Source organism: Balaenoptera borealis (assembly GCF_965194805.1).
Source record: "Balaenoptera borealis genome assembly, chromosome: 3".
Lineage (NCBI taxonomy): Eukaryota > Metazoa > Chordata > Mammalia > Artiodactyla > Balaenopteridae > Balaenoptera > Balaenoptera borealis.
This window is the reverse complement of record NC_138866.1, coordinates 168,580,208-168,600,455: the sequence shown is the minus strand read 5'-3', so window position 1 is coordinate 168,600,455 and position 20,248 is coordinate 168,580,208. Positions and strand designations below refer to the sequence as shown.

Here is a 20,248-nt window from a genome sequence, read left to right as displayed (position 1 = left end):
CAATGTTTGCTTCATATGTTTGGAGGTTCTGATATTGGGTGCACATATATTTATAAGTGTTATATCTTCTTGATGAATTGGCCCTTTTACTATTATATGATGTCCTTCTTTGTATCTTTTGATAGTTTTTGTTTTAAAGTCTGTTTTGTCTGATACAAGTTTTGTCACTCTTTCTCTCACTTAGCATTTTTATGGAATATCTTTTTCATTACTTCACTTTCAGCCTGTTTATGTCTTTAAACATAAAGTTATTTTCTTATAGATGGCATATAGATGGGTCTTTAAAAAAATTAATTCCATTTTTAAAAATTGGTATCTTTCTGTGTGTGCGTGTGTGTGTGTGTGTGTCAAAAATAGGTATCTTTTGACTGGGGAGTGTATTTTTATTTAAAGTCATTATTGATAGGGAAAGATTTACTCTGATCATTTTGTTAATTTTTTTGGTCTCTTTTTAGCTTTCTGTCTCTCTTTTCCTCTCTTGCTCTTTCCTTTTTGTTTTATTGATTTTTTAAAATTTTCGTTTTCATTATTTTCTTATTTTTTCCTACGTATCTTTTATAGATATTTTCTTTGTGGTTACTATAGGGCTTACATAAAGTATTCTATAGTTATAACAGTCTATTTTATATTGACAACAATTTGATTTCAATTTCACACAATAGCTCTACTGTTTTACTCCCCTCCTTTTAATGTTCTTGTTGTCACAAATTATATCTTTTTTATATTTTGTATTTACTAACATATTTTTATAGTCTATGTTTTGTATACTTTTGTGTTTCTGTTTAGATTCCATTAATTTCAGTTTGAACAACTCTCTCTGGTATTCCTTATAGGGCAGGTCTAGTGGTGATAAGCTCTCAAGCTTTTGTTTATCTGGGAAAGTCTTTATTTTTGCTTTGCTTTTTAAGAATTGTTTTGCTGGATATAGTATTATTAGTTGGCAGGATTTTTTTTTCTTTCAGTACTTTTAAAATATCATCCCACTCCTTTTTTGTCTTCAGGGTTTCTGCTGAGTAATCTGTTGGTAGTATTGTAGGGGTTCCTTGTATGTGAGAAGTCACTTTTCTCTTACTGATTTCAAAATTCTCTCTTTGTTTTAGACTTCTGATGCTTCGATTATAATGTGCCTTGGTGTGAACTTCTTTAGGTTTCCTTTTTGGAGACATTTAGGTTTCTTCAAATGGGGTATCAATTTTATCTCCCAGATTTGGGGAGTTTTAAGCGATTGTTTTCAAATAAACTTTCTGTCCCTTTCTGTCTTCTTCTGAGACTCTGTAATGTGTATACTGGTTTTGTTTTATCATGTCCCATTTGTCCTTTCAGTTCTTTACTTTTTCATTTTTATCTTTTTGCTTTCTATGATAGGATAATTTCAAATGACCTGTCTTCAAGTTTGCTGATTCTTTCTTCTGTTTTATCAAATCTCATATTGAACCCCTCTACTGAATTTTAAATTTCAGTTATTGTATTCTTTAGCTCCAACATTTGTGTGGTGTTTTTTAAAGTATTTTCTCCCTCTTTGTTGAAATACTCATTTTGTTCTTGCAACATTTTACTGAGGTAGTTGAGAGTTTTTATGATGGGCATTTTGAAATCTTTGTCAGGTAATTCATATACATACATTTCTTTAAGATAAGTTTCTGTAGCCTTTTATTGGGCCATGTTTCTTTCTTCTTGTTCCTTGACACTATGTGTTAATGTCTGCACATGTGAAAAATCTACCACCTCTCTACAGACTGGATTCATACAGAGGAAAACCTTCTCCAATCAGCCTGGATAGAGATTCTGGAGACCTGTCACACCAATTGTGTTGATGTGTCTTCTCTGGACTTGTGTATATAAATTCTTAATTAGAAGGGGTTCCCTTTTTTACAGGAGTTCATGATCTCTTGCTCCCTCTGGTGTCTGTCTGCTGTTCTGCAGACCCTGTGGAGCAGCAGCATACCACCCAACTCTTGTTTGTTTGTTGGTTTTGTTTTCAGCAGTCCCCAGGCATGTAGTGTATGTGGAGGCTGGTCAGTGCTCTGAGAGATACAAGACAGATACCAGTCCCTTGGCATAGTTCTTTGAAAAGTCTGAACATTGGACATATATTTGAGTCTTCTCCTTCCTTCCCCAGGGAGAATCTGGGAACTGTTTTCTCAAATGCGTTGTTCTGAGCTGGGGAGAGGAGCTTTGACTTTTGAGTGCATACTAGTCTAAACTGTCATCTTTGTTCTTAGTGGTCCCTAAACAACTAGAATATGCTGGGTCCCATTAGTACATCAAGACAGGCAATACAGAAGCTAGGGCCTCAGGCATCTCCCTGAAAAGCTGAAATGTGGGTGAATGTTCCAATTCTTTCCCTCCCCAGGAAGAAGCTGGGATTGGGGTGGGGGTGTTGCCTGCTTGTATACTAGCTCATATTGAGTGTATACTCATTGAGTGTATACTAGCTCATATTATCACCTTTGTTCTCAGCAGCTCCCAACCTTGGGCCCTTTCCTCTCAGTGTTGAGATTCAAGCCAGACAGAAACCAGTCCCACAGTAGCCCCCCAAAAGTCTGAACTTTGGACACATGTTTCAGTCCTTTTCTTCACTTCCCAGGGGCAAGCTGGGAGCTGACATTTTCCTCCTGATTAGTGGTGCTGTGATAGGAGGAAGGATTATTGCTAGAGGGTGTCACAAATTTACTTTCTGGCTTCTGTGTTGCTGGTTCATCTTCACCCATTGTGCAGGAACCTCTCACCTGGTTTCTGCATTTCTCACAAAGAGAATTGGTTCTTGTATTGTTGTTGAATTGGTATCTCCATGGGGAGGAGAGTCTAGGGTTTTCTGTTCTGCCATCTTCCTGATGTCACCCTCTTGACTTCTTAACTTAGATGTGGCCATGTGATTTTCTTAGGTCAGTGAAGCATGAATCGGTCATGTGTGGAAGCATTAGGGGCCAGTGTGTGCTTCCCTTCATTCTCTCTTTTCCTTTGCTGCTGTGGCTAGGAATGTTGCAGATAGTAAGATTTATATCAGCCCTAGTTCTAAAGTGATAATGTTGAGCAGAACCTCTAGGTAAACTTTAATGAACATGGAGTAGGAAATAGATCTTTGTATTTAAGCCACTGGAATTTTACAGTTGTTTGTTACTTCAACATAATCTCACCTATCTCAGTTTATACAGTTTGCAATGATACAATCATAAATGATATGGCCGATTTTTTGTTCTGCTCTTCTTTAGTTTGGGCATCAGGGTACTGTTAGCATTGTAAAATGAAATGGAGAAAAATGTGTCTTTTTCTAAATTTTCTATAGTTTATATAGCATAGATATTCTGTAATCCTTGATGGTTTCATAGACATTTCCCCTAAAACTCTTTAGCCTTATGACATTTTTAGCAGTAGATTTTCAGTATTTTCCCCTGAGGATATTAGTCTATTCAAGTTCTTTTGCATTTCATTAAATATATTTGGTAATACATATTTTGTTAGAATGTTATTTACTTTGTCTAGACATATCATTTTTGATACAAAGATATATAAAATATTGTCTTATAATTTTAAAATATCTTCTATTTTCTATAGTTATATTCTTTTTGTATTTCTTGTATTCACTAGAAGAAGTAAAAGTAGTAGTTTAGAGCTCAGGCTCTGGAGCTGAACTTCTTGGGTATGAATTCAAGCTCAGCCAGTTATTAATCATATAACTTTGGTTAAACTAATTACCTTCTCTGTCCCTCAGTTTTCTCATGTACAGATGAAGGAATAATACTTTGTGCTTCAAAGAATCATTTTGATAATTAAGACATAAACTTGAGAACTTAAAGTGGTCCCAGACAGACATTTTCACAAGTTTCTGATGGAATCCAACGCAGTTCCTTCCCTTTTTAAAAATTTAGCTTTTTACAGAACAATAACAACACTAATAACAATAGTACTGTGTTATTGACAGGCTTCTAATGCTTCTTCAAATCCCAGAGCAATCGTTCTCCTGAAATCAGAGTAGACAGAAATCATGAATTCTAATTCTAACTGGTGAAAAGTGGACTGTGCCCTTGACACTCTCTTCTTTTAAACTTCTAATTAAATTACTTTGTATGATTTTATAACTCATACTATTCTTCTTTTTTTAGTTCTAAGATTATCCTAGCATTAGCAAGTAGGAATTTATCTAAGATAATTACTATGGCTTTATGACATGACCCTAGTACTAGTAGTCATTGAGAAATTCCCTACTGTTTAGTATGACAAGATGTCCCATGCTGTCTTGCACATTTCCTGTCTTGCACATTTCCTGTCTCATAGCTGGAATCAACTGTTTTTCCTAGGAACCTTGATTTTTTTAAATGGGAAATGTTATTAGAAACCAAGATCTGAAAACTGATTGTGCCCATTGGTACTGGGGTAGCTTTGAGGTACATTGAGCAGTCAGACTAGAAAATACAAATACACGTGTGTGTATATATGTGTATATATATATATATTTATACACACATACATATGCATATTCGTACATACGTATACCTACAAACACACACATGTGCGTATGTGCGTGCATATATATACATAGACATATTTAGAAATTATGAGTTTCTTACAGATACTTTCAATTCTAATCTATCCCCTCAAGGCTTGTTCTTCTTGCCTTCTTCCACTTCCTGTGTGCATGTCCCTTCTTTCATAGTGTAAATCCTGACTTCACACAACATCAGCCTATTTACTTGTTTGCTCAATCCTGTAAAACTCTAAAATTGTTTTAGAACTGACTGATTAGCTTATACCATTAGAAAAACAAACCATGTAAAATATTTCATGATTTTATTTCTCTTACCCAAGATTGAGAATGTAGTACTGTATTCATGAGTTAGTTGGATTAGTGCCTTTTTTATTTAAGTTCAGTTGATTTATTTCTTAAGTTGCTTTCATGTTTAGTGCACTCGTCATATCCTTGTTAATATAATTTCTTGGAATATCTAGAATATCAACCTACTTTCAAAAGAGACCGAGAGAGAGGGAGAGGGAGAGGGAGGGACGGAGAGAGAGAGAGAGAGAGATCATCTTTTCCTGAATCCCTTCCCCTACATTCCCCAGTTTACCCCTTCTGTTGCAAGTAACCATCTATTATATCATTTTCTAGTTTATTATTTCTGTATTTCATTTTGTAAATGTAAATGTCTCTATTTTTCTTAATTTTCCCCCTTCCCCTTCTTTCTTACCTCAGAGGTAATATGCTAGGTATCTGCTTTTTCACTTTTATTTTTCACTTAACATTCTTTCTTGGAAATTCTTTCATGTCAGTTTCTGGAGAACTTTTTCATTCATTTTTACAGCTGTATATTTATAGTTTATAGTATATTTCTTAGGTTATTCAAGCGATAGTCTGTGAATATTTAGGTGGTTTTGAATATTATGCAATTACAAATGATGCTCTGATAAGTAACCTTGTGCATATGTGTCTTCATTGTTTGGCCTATGATTGTAACCTAAAGTATAAATAACCCAAGAAAACTAGAGACTAATAGAAATATATTCAAAACACTCATTAAAACTTTTCTCACAATTTTCATGTCATATCTAGCATTATGGTAATTTATTTTTAACTTTATCAAAATGAAAGAAAATTCTGCTGTACACTTGTATAAAGTTGAAGTTTAGGTATTTCACAATAGATATATTTTTTCTATTCAGTGGACTAAATGCATTTCTTGATGTAGGTTATGATGAAGCATCAGATGAAAAGCTTATGCTTAACCATAAGGATTCAGTGTCAAAAACCCAAACACAAGTAAAGAAACAAAGAACTCGCAAAAGGGAAAGACTCTCTAGTAAGTACAATAATCATAAATAACTTCATATTATTTTAAATTAAACTCATCAGAAGATCTTTTTTCTTTGCTTCCTGAAGATATGTCTCAGCATATATTTTGCAGAAATTTTGCATGTTGATTTAAAGTATGAATACCCTAAGACAACTAGAGAGCAAAACTGAAATTATTGATACAATTTGGTTAGAATTTCTGATCATAAGACTGTTTCATTCTCAATAACCATTAAGGGCAATAATAGGTCAATAGTTGTCTCACTAAGGCTGTGTACCTTTCAGCCAACCTGGGAAATTTCTGCTCCAAAAGATCAGTGGGTGCCTCTGACCTATGTCAGTGTCTTTTTGCTATAGGCTTCAATGGGTGAAAAGAGGTCAGTAACTTAAAAACCAAATGGGGATCAGATGGGTCCGAGGGAAGGCAGCTTGAATGGCCTATTGGAAGTCCTCCAGAGCATCCTGTTGGTTGGGTCTCCACTCAGAGGTAATAACCTTTATGCTAACCCCACAGATATGTACCATCAAACCCCTGTGGGCAGAATGCAAATGTGTTAGTAGTCAAAGAGTCCCATCAGTATTCAGACTTTTTTTTTTATAATTTGGGGAAGGGAGGACCAAAAGATATGCAAACATCTCCTCTGGAGTAAGATTTTTATCTGCTACCCTGGAATTTCACTTGGATCCTAATTCCTTGTCTATATTAATGACCCAGCCATGTTGCCCCATGTGGATCAACAGGGTGTGCAGTCCTGTGGGATGGTGCCTTTGCCTGGGCCCACCAGAAGGATATCATCAATATAGTAGAAAACTATTATTCCCTCTGTGAGTGGGACTTTTTCTAAGTCATGCTCTATCCATTGAAGATAAGCAGATGGGGAATTTAGGGAGCCCTGTGGAAGGACATTAGTGGCATATTTCAATTAATTCTACGTAAAGGTAAACTGATCCTGGACATTTGGATGAAGAAGGATGCTGAAAAGAGAGTTCAAGTTGTTGGTTGCTGTATACCGAGTTCCTTCACCTTGGGCAATAGCTTCTATGACAGTCACAATGCCAGTGCCAGGTTGGTACTAACACTGTGCAGCCTTAATCACTTAGTCTGTAGGCACCTGACGTTTTGTGCACAGGCCTATTAAATGGAGAAATAGTCTATGGAATTCGTTGGCTTCTTTAAGCTCAGCAACAAGGGCAGTTATTTCTTTTTTACACCCAGGGAGTCAGTATTGTTTTTGGTAGATAGGGGCACTAGGTTCTGGTAGTTGGGTCGCTCAGGATCTTCCACCTGCCCCATTAAAATATCCTAACTGCAGCAAATCCCATCACAACATGAGAGTGAATGTGAGTGGTGGGTCACGTAAATAATACATCTATACCGACAATATATTCAGTAGTAGAGGCCGTAACAATGCACTGTACGGTAGTGTGGCCTGGAAAAGGTTTCTGTTTGTGGTGGTGGCCCCAAACCAGAAAGCATTATCTGTTTTCCCCTCATCCTGGTGCCAGGGCTTGTGGGGATTACAGTTGTCAGTGTACCGCCATCCAAAAGGCCCAAGAAATGTAATTCTCGCCTGCCTGCAATTTGTACTGGAATAGGCCCTCATATATCTTCACTGGGGATGTAGGTACCTTGGTATAACCCTATCTTGTTTTTTATTTTTGAAAACTGTGATCAGCGTAAGTGTATGTGGAGTTCTTTGATCCATCTCAGAATTTACTGATAAAGGTAGTGAGAATAGCACTTGCATTATTCATAGCGGCCACCACAAAGTGGACCGTAGTGGGGCTACATGTTGGGTCCTCATGGCCCGTCATCTAACAATGAGTACCTTGGTGGAGAGCATTAATTTACTGCTTTGAGACCCCACTGTATGGTAATCAGGCCCATAGATTTTTAGGTAAGGTCATTGCCCATAACATCCAGTAGAGGGAGCATTATTACCATTTTTACATCACTTTTTCTTTCTGGGCAGCAATTTCTGCATGCCTGAAAATTTGCCAATTAAGATCTGACTGTATCACAACTGACTGACACAACTTATGAGGAAATTTGATTGAGCTTGATAACCAATAGGATTCACAAAAGTGAACTTAGAAATCTGAGTCTGGTAAGACCCAAGTCTAAGTTCTCTCCAGGTCACTGGGCAAAGTGATTCCAAAGTCCTATACATTCTTTTATATTAAAGGCATGAGTCTCGGTGTCAGGGCTTAGAACTAACAATAGTCATAGAGTATAACTCAGCTTTCAGGGTCTCTGATGACTTTTAGGTCTGTCTCTGGAGAACCATAACCATTAGCTAGGGAATTGTTTCCCTAGCTCTCTTAAGAGTCCCTCTGTTAGATCTCTAATTTGACTCAGCAGTGGAACTTGACCAGAGTTTGGAGGCTAAAGTGAAGGTCCAATGTTCCCTTCAAACTGAAAGTCTTATTTAACAATTTGTGAGAACTTTCTAAGAGTGCTCTGTGGCCTCCACCAGCACTTTCTGAGACTCACTGGCTAAGTGTCCCATTGGATCCTCACACTCTTGCAGTTGATCCATTTGCTCAGTCTAAGAGTGGCCCAAATCTTCTCTAACCCCTCCTAAAAGTGCTTTGTAGGATCTACAGGGATTTTACTTTTTCAGAAAAGCATTATGTTGATCACTTTGCTCACTGTACCAGTTTCTCAGAGAGCTAGAGAGCTGCCGGTTGTCAAGTTGGCCAATTAAGATAACAAACTAAACAAAATAAAATTCGGCCTTTTTTCACTTACTCTGATAGTGTAAGCAAGAATCTAAACAGAAAAGGGCTGAAGCTCTACCAGTCTTCCATTTTCCCCACAGAACAGCACTGGGCAAGGGTCAGGTGTATCATTATAGATAGGAGAGAGTGGGGGCAACATCTCACTGCCCCAAACAAAAGGCTCCTGCTGTTTTAAGGACGCTGGGCCCAGGGGAAGAATGAGGAGGCAGAGTTTGGAGCAGATAAGTACTTTACACCGAATCAGACTGAGAACAGTGTCTTCCAGGTCTGTCTTTAAGGTGGCGTAGGTAGAGGCATCTGAACAGTACCGGTTCAGTACATCTGAACCTCTGAATGGAGGTTCCTAGGCCAGAATGCAGATAAATTTAAGATCATGGTCATCTAGAAGTGCAGGTTAAGGGTCAGCCTGACTGCAGCTACTTCTAGTGCCTGCAGTGTATACATCAAGTCAGTGTGGGGTTGGAAGCTTTCCCCTATAAGAATTGCCAGGTAGGTGTGTAATTGCTTATGGGGCTGAAAGATCATATACAGGGTTTTGACTTGCAATTGGAACCTCAGTGTATGTATACACACACACACACACACACACACACACACACACACACACACACTCACACATTCATACGTACCTATACCTACATACACGTAAAAGAACATATATATGCATATACACATACATAGGCATATTTAGAAATTATGAGTTCTTACACGCACCTTCAATTCCAGTTTATACCCTTAGGGCTTGTTTTTGCCTTCCTTCGTTTTATATGTGGATGTCCTTCCACAGTGAGAATCCTGACTTTGAGCAACATCAACACATTTATATATATTCACTCCATCCTATAATACTTCTAAAATTGTTTCACGGTCACTTAGCTGATACCACTAGGGAAAAAACCGACTAAAATTTTTGTGATTTTTTTTTTTTTTTGCGTCCCAATCTCTTGCCTAAGACTGAGAGTATATGTCAAATACTGTTGATGAACTACTTGGATTTGTGCTTATTTTTTCCTGCAGTAGGTTCATTAAGGTTGTTTCCAATGTTAGTCTTTTTATTTTTTACTTTAGTTTTATTTTTGGAATATGTAAAACATGAACCTTTTCTAAAAGTGATAAATATGCAAAAAATATATAAAAGCATCATTCCTTTCTTATTCCTTCCCTACATTCCTTAGTCCTCACCCTCCTTTAGTAGGTATCCAACTAAATTGTTTTTTGGTTTGTCTTTTCTGTGTTTCATTGAAAATATAACTTTTTTTCCTCTTTATGTATTTCTTTCTTATGTCCCTTTCTTTCACAAAAGGTGAAAAAGATAGCATGCTAGATGTTCTTTATTTCAGTTTTTTTTTTCATTTAATGTTGCCTCCTAGAAATCCCTCCAATTCGTTTTATAGAGATCTTTTGCATTTCTTTTACAGCAGTAGGTACACTTGTTTATACTACATCATATACCATAATTTATACTTTACCGTAGTTTATAATATATACTTTAATTTATTCAACCAATCTTCTATGCGTATATATTTTGCTGGTTTTAGCTATTTTGCAATTACACATAATACTGTAATGAAAAACTTGTACTTACACATTTTCTTTTTTTTTTTTTTAAGAAGTCAACATAGGTTTGTTTTTTTTTAACATCTTTATTGGCATATAATTGCTTTACAATGGTGTCTTAGTTTCTGCTTTACAACAAAGTGAATCAGCTATACATATACATATATCCCCATATCCCCTCCCTCTTGCGTCTCCCTCCCACCCTCCCTATCCCACCCCTCTAGGTGGTCACAAAGCACTGAGCTGATCTCCCTGTGCTATGCGGCTGCTTCCCACTAGCTATCTATTTTACATGTGGTAGTATATACACATTTTCATTGTTTGGCCTATAAATATGTATTTACCTAAAGTATAAATAACACAAGAAAACTAGAGACTAATATAAAACATATTTGATGCCTAGGAATATTTATGAAACACTGAGACCGTTTCAACATACATCTATCAAAAATGATCTCACAATTTTCATGTGGATCTAGCATTGTGGCAATTTACTTAAAACTTTATAAAAATGAGAGAAGATGCTGCTGCATAATTATTATAAATTTGAAATTAGAGATTTCACAATAAATCTATTTTCCCATTTAAGTGGAGTAAATGTATCTCTTTTTGTAGCTCATGATATAGTACCAGATAAAAAGCTTATGCATGAGAATCAAGGTTCAGTGTCAAAAATCCAACAGCAAGTAAAGAAAGAAAGAAATCTCAGAAGGGAAGGACACACTAGTAAGTATGATAATTATAATTTTTAAATATTTTAAATTAAACTCATCAAATGATCTTTTTTGTTTGGTTCATGAATATGTATTTGGGCATATATTTTATTTTATTTTTTAAATTAAATTAAGTCAATTTATTTATTTTTAATTTTTTGGCCTCGCTGCGTGGCATGTGGGCTCTTAGTTCCCCAACCAGGGATCAAACCCGTGCCCCCTGCGGTGGAAGTGCAGAGTCTTAACCACCGGACCAGCAGGGAAGTCCGGGGCATATATTTCATAGAAAATTTCCACTTTGACCTAAAGTGTTAATACCCTAAGATAATTAGAGAACAGAAACAAAAGTATTGATACCTTTTGATTGGGATTTCTAGTACTAAGATTATTTTAAGGCCTTGGGTTATGTACTCAGTATGATTCAATAACAGACAATCAACTGACTCTTAAAGGGTGTACACTTCTGAGCTCTCTCCAGGAGATTTGGGTCCATAAGTTCAGCAGTTGACTCTGACCTGTCTGTGGCAGTGTCCTTTAGTCATAGCCTATAGTTGGTGATCAAAGAGGTGCTGAGACCTATAACTCAAACAGAAAATGTGGATCACAGGGACCAAGGGGAAAGGTCAAATTCAATGTCATGAGATTTTTCCATATGTTTTCTTCAAGAAATTTTATAGTTTTAGGTCTTAAGTTTCAGTCTTTAACCCATTTTGAATTAATTTTTATGTATGATGTAAGGTAAACATCCAACTTTATTGTTTTACATGTAGATATCAGTTTATTCAACTATTTCTTGGAGACAGTGTTCTTTCCCCTTTGATTGGTCTTGACACCCTTATTAAAGGTCATAAACTATACGTGTGAGGGTCTATTTCTAAGCTCTTTAATCTATTCCATTGGTCTATATGTCTGTCTTTATGCCCCTACCACACTATTTTGATTACTTGTGCTTTGTAATAAGTTTTGAAATTAGTAAATGCTAGACCTATAAATTTGTTACTCTTTTTCAAGATTTTTTGGCTATTTGGGATCCTTTGAGATCCTGTATCAATTTTAGCATGGATTTTTCTATTTCTTCTGCAAAAAATGCACTTGGATTTTTATAGGGATTACACTGAATCTGTAGATTGCTTTGGGTAGTACTGAGACCTTAACTATATTAAGTTTTCAAATCCAGGAACATGGGATGTTTTTCCATTTATTTGTCTCTTTGTTAATTTCTTTCAGCAGTGTTTTTTTAAATTAATTTTTATTGGAGTATAGTTGCTTTACAATGTTGTATTAGTTTCTACTCTACAGAAAAGTGAATCAGCTATACGTATACATATATCCCCTCCTTTTTGGATTTCCTTCTCATTTAGGTCACCACAGTGCATTTAGTAGCGTTCCCTGTACTATACAGTAGGTTCTCCTTAGTTACCTATTTTATACATAGTATCAATAGTGTATATATGTCAATCCCAATCTCCCAATTCATCCCATCCCCTACCTTTCCCCCTTGGTATCCATACGTTTGTTCTCGAGTCTGTGTCTCTGTGTCTGCTTTGCAAATAAGATCGTCTATACCATTTTTCTAGATTCCACATATATGCGTTAATATACGATATTTGTTTTTCTCTTTCTGGCTTCACTTCCATGTTCTGGCTATCGTCAGTAGTGCTGCAGTGAACATTGGGGTGCATATAGCTTTTTGAATTATGTTTTTCTCTGGGTATATGCCCAGTAGTGGGATTGCTGGGTCATATGGTAGTTATATTTTTAGACTTTTAAGGAACCTCCATACTGTTCTCCATCATGGCTGTATCAATTTATATTCCCACCAGCAATGCAAGAGGGTTCCCTTTTCTCCACACCCTCTCCAGCATTTATTGTTTGTAGATTTTTTGATGATGGCCATTCTGACCAATGTGAGGTTGATACCTCATTTTAGTTTTGATTTGCATTTCTCTAATAATTAGTGATTTTGAGCATCTTTTCATTTGTTTGTTGGCCATCTGTATGTCTTCTTTGGAGAAATGTCTATTTAGGTCTCCATTTTTTGATTGGGTCGTTTTTTTGATATTGAGCTGCATAAGCTGTTTGTATATTTTGGAGATTAATCCTTTGTCAGTTGCTTTGTTTACAAATATTTTTTCCCATTCTGAGTGTTGTCTTTTCGTCTTGTTTATGGATTCCTTTGCTGTGCAAAGGTTTTAAGTTTAATTAGGTCCCATTTGCTTATTTTTGTTTTTATTTCCATTTCTCTAGGAGGTGGGTCAAAAAAGATCTCACTATGATTTACGTCAGAGTGTTCTGCCTATGTTTTCCTCTAAGAGTTTTATAGTGTATGGCCTTACATTTAGGTCTTTAATCCATTTTTAGTTTATTTTTGTGTTATGGTGTTAGGGAGTGTTCTAATTACATTCTTTCACATGTAGCTGTCCGTTTTCCCGGCACGACTTATTGAAGAGGCTGTCTTTTCTCCATTGTATATTCTTGCCTCCTTTGTCATAGGTTAGGTGACCACAGGTGCGTGGGTTTATCTCTGGGCTTTCTATCCTATTTCATTGATCTATATTTATGTTTCTGTGCCAGTACCATGCTGTCTTGATTATGGTGGCTTTGTAGTATAGTCTGAAGACAGGGAGCCTGATTTCTCTGGCTCCGTTTTATTTTATTTTTATTTTTTTACTGTTTCTTTTTTTTTCTGGGTCTGTTTTTCTTTCTCAAGATTGCTTTGGCTATTTGGGGTCTTTTGTGTTTCCATACAAATTGCAAAAATTTTGTTCTAGTTCTGTGAAAAATGCCATTGGTAATTTGATAGGGATTGCATTGAATCTGTAGATTGCTTTGTGTAGTATAGTCATTTTCACATTATTGATTCTTCTAATCCAAGAACATGGTATATCTCTCCATCTGTATCGTCTTTGATTTCTTTCATCAGTACTTTATAGTTTTGTGTGCACAGGTCTTTTGCCTCCTTAGGTAGGTTTATTTAGCAGTGTTTTATAGTTTTCAGTGTACATGCCTTTTGCCTCCTTGGTTAAGTTTATTCCTACATATTTTATTATTTTTGATGAATTGTTTTCATAGTTTACTTTTCATATTGTACATTAATAGTTTATAAAAATGTAACTGATTTTTACATGTGGATTTTGTATGCTGAAACTTTGCTGAATTCATTTATTAATTCTCATGGGTTTTTTTTGTGCGTGTATGCATGTGTGAATCTTTAGGGTTTTCTATGTATAAGGACATTTTATCTATGAACAGATAATTTTACTTCTTCCTTTCTAATTTTTATATCTTGTATTTCTTTTTTTGCCCAGTTGCTGTTGTTAGGATTTCTAGTACTATATTGAACAGAAGTGGTGAGAGTGGGCATCCTTGCCTTATTTTTGATCTCAAAGGAAGTTTTTAGTTTTTCACCATTGAGTATGATGTTAGGTGTGGACTTTGCATATATAGTCTTTATTATATGTGGGTATTTTTCTTTTAATCTTAGTTTGTTGAATGTTTTGTTTAATCATAAAAGGATGTTTAATTTTGTTAAATGCTTTTTCTGTATCAGTTGAGATGGTCATGTGTGGGTTTTTTTTTTTTTTCCTTCATGCTATTAATGTGATGTGTCACATTAATTGATTTTCATGTATTAATAAATCAACCTTGCATTCCAGGAATAAATCCCACTTGGATTTGGTATTTAATCCTTTTAATGAGCTCTTGAATTCTGTTTGCTAATATATTGTTGAGTTTTGCATCTGTGTTCATCAGGGATACTGGCCTGTGATTTTCCTTTCATATAATCCCTTTGTCTGACTTTGGTATCAGGTTAATACTGGCTTCATAGAATGAGTTTAAAAGTTTTCCTATTCATTTTTTTGGATGAGTTTGATGAGGACTAATGTTAATTTTGTTGTTGTTGTTAATGTTTGGTAGCATTCTGCAGTGAAGCTGTCTGGTCCTGGGTTTCTACCTGTCAGGAGGTTTTTGATTACTGATTTAATCTGCTAGTTACCGTTCTTTCAGATATTCTGTATATTCATGATTCATTTAGTAGGTTGTGTTTCTTAGAATTCATCCATTTTTTTCTAGGTATTTCAGTTAGTTGGCATACAGTTGTTCATAATGTTCTCTTATAATAATTTTTATTCCTGTGGCATTGATTGTAATGCCTCTTCTTTCATTTCATATTTAATTAGTTGAGTCTTTTCCCTTTTTCTTAGCTAATCTAACTAAATGTTTTCAATTTCATTGGTCTTTTCAAAAAACCAACTCCTGGTTTTATTCACTTTCTTTATTGTTTTTCTCTTCTCTGTTTCACTTACCTCTACTCTAATCTTTATTATTTCCTTCCTTCTGCTAGCTTTGGATATAGTTTTATCTTCTTTTTCTAGCTCCTTGAGTTGTAAAGTTAGGTTGTTTATTTGAGATCTTTCTTCTTTTAATGTAAGCATTCATAGCTATAAATTTCCCTCTTAGCACTGCTTTCATTGCATTGCATATATTTTGTTATGTTGTGTTTTCATTTTCATTTGTCTCAAGATAATTTCTAATTTCTCTCGCAATTTCTACTTTGACCCATTGGTTTTTTTGAGAATATATTTTTATATTTCCCATGTATTTGTGGATTTTCAAGTGTTTCTGCTACTATTAATTTCTAGTTTCTTTTCATTGTGATCAGAAAAGTTATTTTGCATAATATCAGTATCCTGGAGAATGTTCCATGTGTACTTGAGAAAAATGTATTCTGATGTTGTTAGGTGGAGTTTTTTTTGCATATATCTATAATGTCCAATTGGGCTATAGTGTTGTTCAAATCCTCTAATTTTCTTATTGATCTTTTTTCTGCTTGTTCTTTCCATTATTGAAAATGAGGTATTGAAGTCTCCTACAATTTTTGTGTTATGGTCTATTTTTCCATTCAATCTGGTTAATGTTTTCTTCATGTATTTAGGAGTTCTCATGTCTGATGAATATATGTTTATATATGTAAACACTATAATGTTTATATTTATATTTATAATGTTGCACATTCCTGGAGAATTGACCTTTTTATTATTATATAATGTCTTACTTTGTCTCTTTAACAGGTTTTGACTAAAGTCTCTTCTGTCTGATATTATAGTATAGCCATCACTATTCTCTTTTGGTTACCATTTGCATGGAGTATCTGTTCCCATCCTTTCACTTTCAGTCTATATATGTCCTTAGACCTAAGTGAATCTCTTGTAGACAGCATTATAGGTGGATCTTATTTTTTATACGTTCAGCTACTCTGTGTCCAGGGAGTTTAACCCACTTACATTGGTAGGTTATGTGTTTCTAAGAATTTATCCATTTCTCTAGGTTATCCAATTAGTTGGCATACAGTTGGATAGGAAAGGACTTACTTTTGACATTTTGTTAATTATTTCCTGTATGTCTCATTATTTTTTGCTCCTCATTTCCTATTTTACTTTATTCCTTTGTCTTTCATTGATTTTTTTTTTGGTAGTGACATGCTTTAATTCTCTTCTCATTTCCTTTTGTGTATTAGTCTTCTCAGGCTGCCATAACTGAAAGCCATAGACAGGGTCACTTAAAAAACAAAAAACAGAAAATTATTTATTACAGTTCTGTAGGTGAAGTCCAAAATCTAGGTGCCAGTAAGTTAGATTTCATTCTGAGATGTCTTTTCTTGGCTCATAAGTGTCCACCATCTATTGTGTATCCACATGACCTCTTCTTTGTGTGCAAATGGAGAGAGAGAGATAGAGAATGAAAGCTCTGGTGTCTCTTTTTATTAGGGCAATAATCACATCAGATCAGGGTCTTACCCTTATGATATCATTTAACCTTAATTACTTCCCTCCCCCCATCTCCAAAACCATCACATTGGAGGTTAGGGTTTCAACATATGAATTTTGGGGGATATAAACATGTATCCATAACATGAATAGTCTATAAATGTTTTCATTATGGTTACAATAATCTATTTTATACTGGTAACAAGTTAACTTCAAACACATACATACTTCAGTCACTAAACTGTACTCCTTTAAAGCTCTTTCCCCTCACTTTATTTATTGGTGTCACAAATTACATCTTTGTATATTGTGTGCCCATTAACATAGATTTATAGTTATTTTATGCTTTTTCTCCTAATTCTATATAAGAATTAAAAGGGAAGTTATGCATCAAAATTTCAGTAATATAGGTTTCTACATTTGTCCATATATTTACCTTAACCAAAACCTTTATATTATCATACAGCTTCATGATGCCATCTAATATCCTTCCATTTCAACTTGAAAGACTTCCTTTAGTATTTCTAGTAGAGTAGGTCTAGTGGTATGAACTCCATCAGCTTTTGTTTATCTGTGAAAGTCTTAATTTCCCCTTCAGTTTTGAAGGACAGTTTTGCCAAATGTCATATGCTTGGTTGACAGTTTTTTTCTTTTGGCAGTCTGAAAGTATCATCCCACTGTCTTATGACCTGCAAGGTTTCTGAGAATTTCATTTATAATCTTATAGAGGCTCCCTTGCACATAACAAATTGTATTTCTCTTGCCTCTTTTAAGATTTTCTCTTTTTCCTTGACTTCTGACAGTTTGACTACATTGTGTTTCGGTGTTGGTCTCTTTGGGTTTTTCCTGTTTGGAGTTTATAAAGCTTATTGAATTTGTATATCCATTTCTTTTTTAAATTTGGTAAGTTTTGTCATTTCTTCAAATAAACTCTCTGCTCCCTTTTTTCTCTCTTCTCTTCTGGGACTTTCATAATGCATACCTTGGTCCACTTGATAGGATCCCATAAATCCTTCATGCTCTCTACACTTTTCTTAATTCTGTTTTCTTTTTGCTCCTCAGATACAATGATTTCACATGACCTGCCTCCCAGTTTGCTGATTTTTTTTTCTGCCTGATCAAGTCTGATGATTAACCCCTTTAGTGAATTTTTCAATTCAGTTATTATATTGCTCAGCACCAGAGTTGTTTTTCTTTTAGTTTCTATATCTTTGTTGATATTCTAATTTTGTTCATGCTTCATTTTCCTGATTTCATTTAGTTTATATTTCTTTCAGCTCATTGAGAATCTTTAAGACAGTTGTTAAAATTCCTTGTGAGGTAATTCACAGACCTGTGGTTTTTTAGGGTTGGTTTCTGGAACTTTATTCCTGTGATTGGGACATGTTTCCATGTTTCTTTGTATGCTTTGTCATATTTTGTTGAGATTTGGGAATTTGAAAACGTAGCTAACTCTCTGTTTTTTCAGATACAGGGGAACACCTTGACTAATCAGCCTGACATGGAGGTTCTGATACTTCTCAAACCTTCTCTGGGGATGTATCTTCTCCGGGCTTGTTTGTACTCTTTTATTCTAGTATATATGACTTTTTTTAACTCTCCTAATTTCCCTAAGAGGCTCTCTCCTGTTTCTTCTCAGGAGCTTTTTGTTTGGGTTTCTATTGTATTCCTCCACCTGTAATCTCTTGCTCCTCCATCATTTGCAGAACTTCATAACCCCTGCAGCTCTAATGTGTGACGGCACTTGCCTTTGTTTTCAGCAGCCTCCAACCTGGTATCTAACTATGGAACTGTCCCCATCAGCTTTCCAGATCAGGCAAGACAGCAACCAGTGACTCAGGCAGTGCCTAGACATTCCAGAAAGTTGGATGCAAGTTTCACTCTTTTCATCCCAATGGAGGATCTGGAAATTGCGACACTTCCTTGTGACTGTGGCACACTGTGGCACACTGTACCAGGGAGGTGGTGGGGCTAACTAAGCTGGGCAAAATGCCATGACCCTTCCTACCCTTTTTGGTACAGTTTTCCTTGGTCAGTAATTCACTTGGGTGATGCAGCTTCTTAACTGGTTTCTAGAGTTCTCATAATGGTATTTTGGTCTGTATATTGTTATTAACTTAGTGTCTCCATGGGGTAATGAGGGTCTAGAACTTCCTAGTCCTCCATCTTCCTGATATTTTATCCTATAATTAAGTTTTAACTTAAGTATAAAAGTCCTACGTAGGAAATATAGAGAATGATAGAAAGCACATGTGATGATGCCTCGGATTATTAATGAAATAATGAGACAGTTTCAATATATACCCATTAAAACTCTTCTCTTTTCATACTAGATCTAGCATTTTGGTAATCTACTTATAATTCTATAAAAATGAGAATTTATGCTGTACATTTGTTATAAATTTGAAAGTTAGGGGTTCACAATAGATCTGTTTTTCTATTTATTTGATTATATGCTTCTCTTTATGTAGCTCAGTTTGAAGTACCAGATGGAAATCTTCTCTATGAGGATCAAGACTCAATATCAAAAACAAAAATGCAAGTAAATACACAAAGAACATTCAAAGGTAAAATATACCTTAATAAGTATAATAATTACAGATAACTTTAAATTATTTTAATTAAACTCAGTAGAAGATATTTTTCTTTGATTCATGAATATGCATCTGAGATTATATTTTATGCAACATTTATAGTTTCTTTGACGTTAGTTGTAAATACCCTAAGAAAATTAGAGAGCAAAAGTCAAAGTATTCATAACTTTCATTGGTATTTCTGGTTGTAATATTATTTCACAGCCATAGGTCATATACTCAGACACCAAGGTTCAATCATAGGCCAATAATTTTCTCACAAAGGATGCATACCTTTCAGCAGACTGGCAGATTATAGGTCCAAAACTCCAAAGGGTGTCTGTCTGTGACCTGTGGTAGTAGCCTTCTGTCACAGACTGTACTTGGTGAACAGAGATGTTGCTGAGAGCTGTAACTCAAACAGCAAATGAGGATCAGAGGGCCCCAAGGGAAGGATAGCCTGAGAGGCCTGGTGGAGGGCCTCAAGTGCGTCCTCTTGGTTGTGGCCCCACTGAAAAGAGTGGCCTTTGAAGTAATCTAATAGTAATGGATGTAATGGATGCCATCAAGAACCACACATGGGGACTATGAGAGTGCAAGTAACCAAAAAGTCCTACCAGTAGCTGGGCCTCATTTTCAGTTGTTCAAGTAGAGTGTGTCAGAGCTTGGCAGTCTTCTCCTTTGGAATGAGATGTTGTGCCCCTCACAGATTTTGCCCAGGGATTTCAGTTAGGTACTGGGTAACTATGTCTTATCTGTAATAATGGTCCAGCCATGTTGCTACATATTGGTGTATAGGGCGTCTAGTCCTTGTTAAGTGGTGCCCTTGTATGGGCCTATTTGGATGATGTCATCAATAGACTGGAAGGCTAGCGCTCCCTCTGGGTGTAGGACATTTCTAGGTCATGACTGTTTGATGAAAGATGGTTGGAGAATTTATGTAGCTTTATGGAAGGACATTAGTGAGGCATTGCAATCTATTCCCCATATGACAAACTGATCCTAATCATCCATGTGGAAAGAGATACTGCATAGGGTATTTGCACTGTCTCTTACAGAATACCAAATTCTCTCACTATAGACAGTAGCTTCCATGACAGTCACAAT

General features: G+C 35.6%; 1 protein-coding gene across 2 annotated transcripts in view; it reads left to right on the top strand.

The window, feature by feature from the left end:
* CCDC7 (coiled-coil domain containing 7) overlaps positions 1-20,248 on the top strand; it is a 324,264-nt gene that overhangs the window by 155,082 nt on the left and 148,934 nt on the right. For both annotated transcript variants that reach the window (XR_014242606.1, XM_082385250.1), the window contains exons 22-24: positions 5,685-5,795; positions 10,703-10,813; positions 19,040-19,135. Coding sequence is in view for 1 of the 2 variants with exons in the window: in XM_082385250.1 (XP_082241376.1) it covers positions 5,685-5,795; positions 10,703-10,813; positions 19,040-19,135 (318 nt within the window). In the remaining variant the exon portion in view is untranslated. The remainder of the gene's footprint in view (positions 1-5,684; positions 5,796-10,702; positions 10,814-19,039; positions 19,136-20,248) is intronic.